The sequence below is a fragment of the Miniopterus natalensis genome, chromosome 20, assembly GCF_054644295.1.
Source record: "Miniopterus natalensis isolate mMinNat1 chromosome 20, mMinNat1.hap1, whole genome shotgun sequence".
Classification (NCBI taxonomy): domain Eukaryota; kingdom Metazoa; phylum Chordata; class Mammalia; order Chiroptera; family Miniopteridae; genus Miniopterus; species Miniopterus natalensis.
In genome coordinates this window covers 15389031-15395105 of record NC_142100.1, presented here as the reverse complement: position 1 = coordinate 15395105, position 6075 = coordinate 15389031, and the positions used below count along the sequence as shown (strand labels likewise).

Here is a 6075-nt window from a genome sequence, read left to right as displayed (position 1 = left end):
CCCGCCCACCGCCGCGCTGCCTGTAGCGACACCCTCCCTCGCATACACAAGCAGCGTTTTGATAAATTATTGGTTTTCAAGGACCTAAGTCGTCTCTGCCTCTCTTTGGGGGGTTGGAAGGCAGCTCAGCAAGGTGTGCCGAGGTACCCCCTCTGGGTAGCTACGCAGTTGGGGATCCTGCGGTATTTGGGGGGGGGGGGGCTCCTCTTCCCTACCCCAGGCAGAAAGGAAGGAGTCGAGTCTCTTTTAAGATGTTAGGAGATTTAGTGGAGCTAAAGGGGGATTCGTGGAAGGGCATTGAGAGGAACCCCCAGCTCCATCCCTGCCGGCTCCGGGGTCGGGGCTTCGGCCCTCAGCGAGGGAGGTGCTCCCGGGACGCTGAGCGCTTCATTCTGGCCCCAGGGCTCAGGCAGGGGGGTGCCGCGCTCCCCGACCTACAGGTCAGCAGGGTCCGGAGCGCCTTTGGCGGACCTAGCAGGCGCCCGCAGGTACTCAAGGGGCACGGGGTCGTCGGGCGCCGCCTTGCGATAGAAGCCGAGCTCCCGCAGCAGCGCGTTGATCTCGTCGCGGGTCATCTCGCTGAGCGGGATTCGCTGAAGCGGAGGGACTGGGTCAGCGCGTGGGCCGCGCTTTTAGCCCCGCCTCCCGCCCCGCCTCCCAAGGCCTCACCTCCAGCTCCTCGTTGCGGTGGCCCAGCAGCACGAGCTCGGGGTCGGCCCCGGGAAGGTGTTTCATTACCAGGTTGTGGCTGGAGAGTTAAGGTGGGTAGTGGTGGGGCAAGGCAGGGGCTCCCGGGGGGGCCTTGCTGATGTGGACAGCTCAGCCTTGTTTGCCGAGGTGGGGCAGGGATTTCGATTTACACGTGAGGAAATTAGGGCCCAATGAAGGAAAGGGCCCTCTCCATTCCTGTGTCTGTGGCAGTCCTCATTAGTCAATTTCATTTGCCCACCCCACTTGGAGACCGCCTCAGAATTCTCTGGGCAGCCACTACCAATCAATTCTACTTGTCATATGAAAACCATCTGTCATCCTATCTATGAAAGTAAGTGGAAGGAGATTCTCCCAGATTCCCAGCCCCCGATTCCCCCTCCCCCAGAACGGAAGAAGGATACTAGAATGGGATGTCCTGGGTGACAAAGGCCTTCACCTAGGGAGGAACCAGAGCATCAGACCTCAACCCACGCCAGGTGCCAATGGGGAAACTGAAGCCCAGTGAAGTCACACAGCGTGAGTCAGGTGCAAGCTCCTGACCCCAGCCCAGAGTTCCTCCCCAACTCAATCACGGGACCATGTTGCACACCCCTCCAAGAGGCTCAGGGAAGACAGAGCTGGGGATCCCTTTCTTCAAACTCACCTCCTTCAGGCGATTCAGCTGTCATCCCCCACAGGTCTGGTAGGGGAAAAAATGGGATAGGTCAGGAGTAACCTCACACCTGCAACAACCACACCCCTAAGGCCACTTCACTGTCATCTCCCAGATGGCTCAGGCTGTGGATTACTCCTAGAGCAGCAGTTCCCAAGGTGTGGAGATGGACGTCTCTTGTAGGCAGAAGGGGGAACTCTGTATAGATGGGGAACTGAGGCCTAGGAACACAGAGGGAAAAGAGGGCAAGGCCAGAAACCCTAAGGGCACTTACAGGCCTTGGGACTCTTGCCTGCACATCGTGCTGGCTGTTGACTCACTCCTAGTGCCCAAGAGAAATAAATGATCACCCGCCTCCTCTCAGGCAGTAGAGACCTGGGCCTTGCCTTTGGCCCCTAGAGCCTCAAGGTGGAGCAGACCAGAAGGAAACAGCTCAGAACTGCCCTGAGCAACCCCATTAGAGATACCTGCCATCTGGTCCCTACCCTGCCCCAAGCAGAGCTGGCCCTACCTGCCACCTGCCACCTGCTGCCCAGGCTTACAGACCATCTGGTTGCTTCCCCAACATGGAGGATGGGAGGCTCCCTCCCTGAACTTCCTGGGGGGAGAGGGGCACCCCCCAGCAGATTCCAGACCCCAGGACCACTCATTCTAGTCCTCCCTCCTTCTCTTGTCCCTCCTTTTGTCATACTATCAACTAAGGCCCAGAGAGGGGCAGTGATGTTCCAAGTCACACAGCAAGACAAGGACTCTGGTGGGGAATTTCCTCGAGGAGGAGTGTGGGGGTGGGGGGCTACTGCAGAGTGAGTATTGGTAATGCAGTTCCCAGCCCCCTTCTCTGGCTCCTGCATGGTGTGGGGAGGCACCCAGGAAGTCCTCCCTCCCTCAGGCAAAGGGAGAGACCATCAGGAACTGGGGTGGGGGAGGAATTACAGGAAAAAGTGGAGCGATGGGGGGGTGGGGGTGGAAGTTGGGCTCCAGAGGGCAGATTTGGGAGAGTCATAGGCCAAGGAGAAGAGTTAGGGGACAGGGTAAACGTGTCTGGGGGCCCGCTGTTTAATCGGATGGGGAGTTCGGGAAGAATTCGGATTTCTAGGCGGCAAGATCGAGTGTCTCGGGCTTCCACGGTGGCTGCTAGGGCGTCCAGAGGCTGGGGAGTGGGAGGGATGGTGCCTAAGTCGAGGGGGGCTTGGGAGTCAGGAGGGTCCTGGGACCAGAGCGGGCGGTGGTTCCCAAGCTACCGGGCCGCGGGGCTCCGGAGCGGCGGTTCCCGGGCTGGGGGCCGAGGCACTCACCTCTACCCGGGCCCGGGCCAGGCCATGCAGGCGGTTCCAGTCGGGCCGGAAGGTGGTGGCGGCGGCCGCGACTGCGGCCAGGAGCAGCAGCAGAGGCGGCGGAGGCAGCTGGAGGCGCATCGGTCCCGCGCTGGGAAAACCCGCAAGCTCGAGGCGAAACAGCCGGCCGCTGCGCCACGTCTAGGCCCGCACGCGGCCCCGCCCCTGCTCGGGGCCCCGCCCCGCCCGGGACCACGCCCCCAGCCCCGGGGCTCCGCCCGGCTCGCGGGGGTCCGCGGGCGTCCTCCCAGTGCGGCTCTGGCTCCTCTCACGCCCGCGGCCTCTGCTTTCCGAGACCCGAGAGTGTCCACGCTCCCTCTGCCGGCCGGGAGCGGGAGGCTCCGCAGGATGCGGCCAGACGGCGCCGCCTCCCGGCTGCAGGGCGGATGCGCACCACGGGAGTCTCCGGGCCATCGCGAACTTGTGATTTTCGTGGACCTTAGGCATCTTTTTTTATTTTTTATTTTGCCTTTCTGGGCCCCTTGCTCCATTAAGGAAACATACTAAAAACTGGATTTTACAACTGCTTTGATAAAAAAAAAAAAGAATATAATCCAGGCTGGATTCATTATTGCATATTCATTTTTTTCTTCTGATTTTAAAATACATTAAAACTATAACATTTTCACCCTGGCTGGGTGGCTCAGTTGGTTGGAACGTCCTCTCGTACACGAAAAGGTTGTGGGTTTGATTCCCAGTCAGGGCACATACCTAGGTTGCCGGTTCGATCCCCAGTTGCCAAGCATATGGGAAGCAACCGATTGATGTTTCTCACGGCAATGTTTCTCTCTCTCTCTCCCCCTTCCTCTCTCTCTCTAAAAAAAATTTAATTAAATAAAATAATAATAAAATTATGGACCCCTAAAAGTATCATGGACCCTAGACACTGAGCCTAATGGAAGTGAGGTTTACACTAAGCCGTTTGCTTATACCCTGCTACCTCCCATTCACTGACAGATTATAAAGGTATAATTAATGATAGGCTTAGAGCTGTTACTTGATATCCATTCTCTATAAATACATGAAGACGCTGTAAATATAATTGGTTCTGTCCAGACTTTTCACATGATAAGCTAAGTCTAACACTCCATTGACTTCTGTGGAAGTGTCAATTCACCCAAGCTTCTGAAGGGCAATTTAACTCAATAAATCAAAACCCTAAAAACGTTTCTCCCACACAGTCATTCATTCTCAGAATTTGACCCAAAGTAATCATCAGAGAGGGGACGAATAGTTAGGTCAAGTTTGTTTATCAAAATACTATTTATCATGGTGAAAACTGGAGATACAACCTAAGCATGTCACAGCAGGGAATTAATTAAACTAATGATGATACCTCCATAGGGTAGAAAACCATGCAGTTGTTTCAGATGATATTACCTGAAGAATAAATGTTGATTGACATGAAAAATTTTCATTGTTATAATATAAAATGTTTTTAAAATCCCACTACTAAACAGCAATATCAGTTGGAAGTTGCAGTGCTCTGGGCTTCAAGTCACAGAAACCCCAACTGACTTAATAAAGGGGCATCTGTTGGCTCAAATAACAACAACAAAAAAGTCAAATGGCAGGGAAGGTTTCAGACAAGTTTTTTTGTTTTGTTTTGTTTTGTTTTTTAAATACATGTTTATTGATTTCAGAGAGAGGAAGGGAGAGGGAGAGAGAGAAACGTCAATGGAGTCGTCATTGATAGGCTGCCTCCTGCACACACCCCCACTGGGGATTGAGCCCCCAACCTGGGCATGTGCCTGACGGAATTGAACGGCGATCTCCTGGATCCTAGGTCGATGCTCAACCACTGAGCCATGCCCAGCCGGGCTTTCAGGCAAGGTTTAATCCAGTTGATAAAGCCATCAAAATCTGATCTCTCTCCATTCTGCTTTCTATAGTTTCAGCTGATCATTAGGCCAGGTACTTGCATGGTGTCAAGATGGATGCCAGTACTAACCAGGACCACAGACTTCTTCATTCACATCTAATCGAGGGGTAATCATCTTTTTGTAATCTCCTCAGGAGAGTAAACAAGCTTTCTTTCCCAAAAGTCCTCAGCAAGAGCCTCATTGCTTGTCACTAGTCCATTCGTGATCCAGTCATGTGGCTGGAAAAATGAGAATTACTCATTGACTTAACAAATTGGGACCCATTCCTGAAGCCTGTCAAGGATATGGGCTGCAATGGATGTTGTAGCAGCAACAGAGTAACCAACCAATTATATAAAATATGTATATGTAAATATACAGGGTTGGGCAAAAGTAGGTTTACAGTTGGTCATACGGAAAATAATCCAATAATTAATAAATAATAATACAAGAATAAACTCTGTTTCACACACTCACAACTGTAAGCCGACTTTTGCATCACCCTGTATATATGCCTAGACCAAAAACCAAATCTAGAAGGAAACAACCCAAGAAGTCAAAATGGTCATTTCTTGGGAGATGAAATTAGAGGTGGATTTTTTTCTCCTTCACACTTTTCCTCTACTTTCTATTACCTAAACATAAATAGTAAACTTTGTTTTAAAAAAACAATGGGACATATTTCATGGGTTCCCTCTACCCCACCCACACCCCAGCAAGAGCCTCAGAGAGGCTAAAGCCAGAGACCTCATGGAGCCTACGGTTTTTCTGCTGACAGAACCAAGCCTCAATGCCCTATGGGCCCATGTTGTTCACTGGATAGATGCCACCAAACCACTCTCATTGCATTAACCTGGACGCTGTGGCCTGCAGGGGCCACAGCCTGGGCTGCTGAGGGTTGACTAGCCAGCCAGTGGAACCAGTGATAGAGACACTGGCCACAACAGTACCGGGAACATTCTGGCATCAGCAGCCATGGGAGGCCCAGGATCTCCCAGAACAATCTCTGCTTGTAATCCTTTCCCTTATGTGGCAGTTTGTAATCTAGGCCAGCAGCCTTCCTCTGGTGGGGCTGGGTTTAGGGTTTAGTCTGTGATGGGGTCAGGCTCAGAGAGGATCAGGGTCAGCCCTTAGCCTAGGGTCAGGATTAGAACTGAGTCTGGGGCTGGACTCAGGGCTCAGACAATGATTAGGCTTCACCCTGTGACCAGGATCAAGGCTCAGTCTGTGAGTACACTCAGGTTCAATGCACAGTATGAGGTTCGGGATCAGTGTGTGACCAGAAATGTGTGACCCAGGGTCAGAGCTCAGTTTGAGATCAAGATTCAGTCAATTGATCAGGCTCAGGGCTCAGTCTACAAACAAGATCAGGACTCAGTCTTCCACCAGGGTCAGGGTTTAGTTAACGACTAGACTTGGACCTCAAGGGTTAGTCTAGACTAGGGCTAGAGTTCAGTCTGTAACTATGACCCAGTCTTAGGCTAGGATCAGGGCTCAACCTGGGTCCAGAATCAAG

The 6075-nt window shown here is 52.6% G+C and overlaps 1 protein-coding gene across 1 annotated transcript; it reads right to left on the bottom strand.

Moving 5' to 3' along the window:
* Nucleotides 1-244: 244 nt before the first annotated feature.
* On the bottom strand, nucleotides 245-2845 carry SELENOM (selenoprotein M). Its single transcript, XM_016198650.2, has 5 exons — nucleotides 2659-2845; nucleotides 1355-1390; nucleotides 1113-1147; nucleotides 670-748; nucleotides 245-593 (listed from the first exon to the last, which is right to left on the bottom strand). The coding sequence occupies exons 1-5, from the start codon at nucleotides 2776-2778 to the stop codon at nucleotides 435-437; spliced, it is 429 nt and encodes a 142-aa protein (XP_016054136.2). The 5' UTR covers nucleotides 2779-2845; the 3' UTR covers nucleotides 245-434.
* Nucleotides 2846-6075: the final 3230 nt, after the last annotated feature.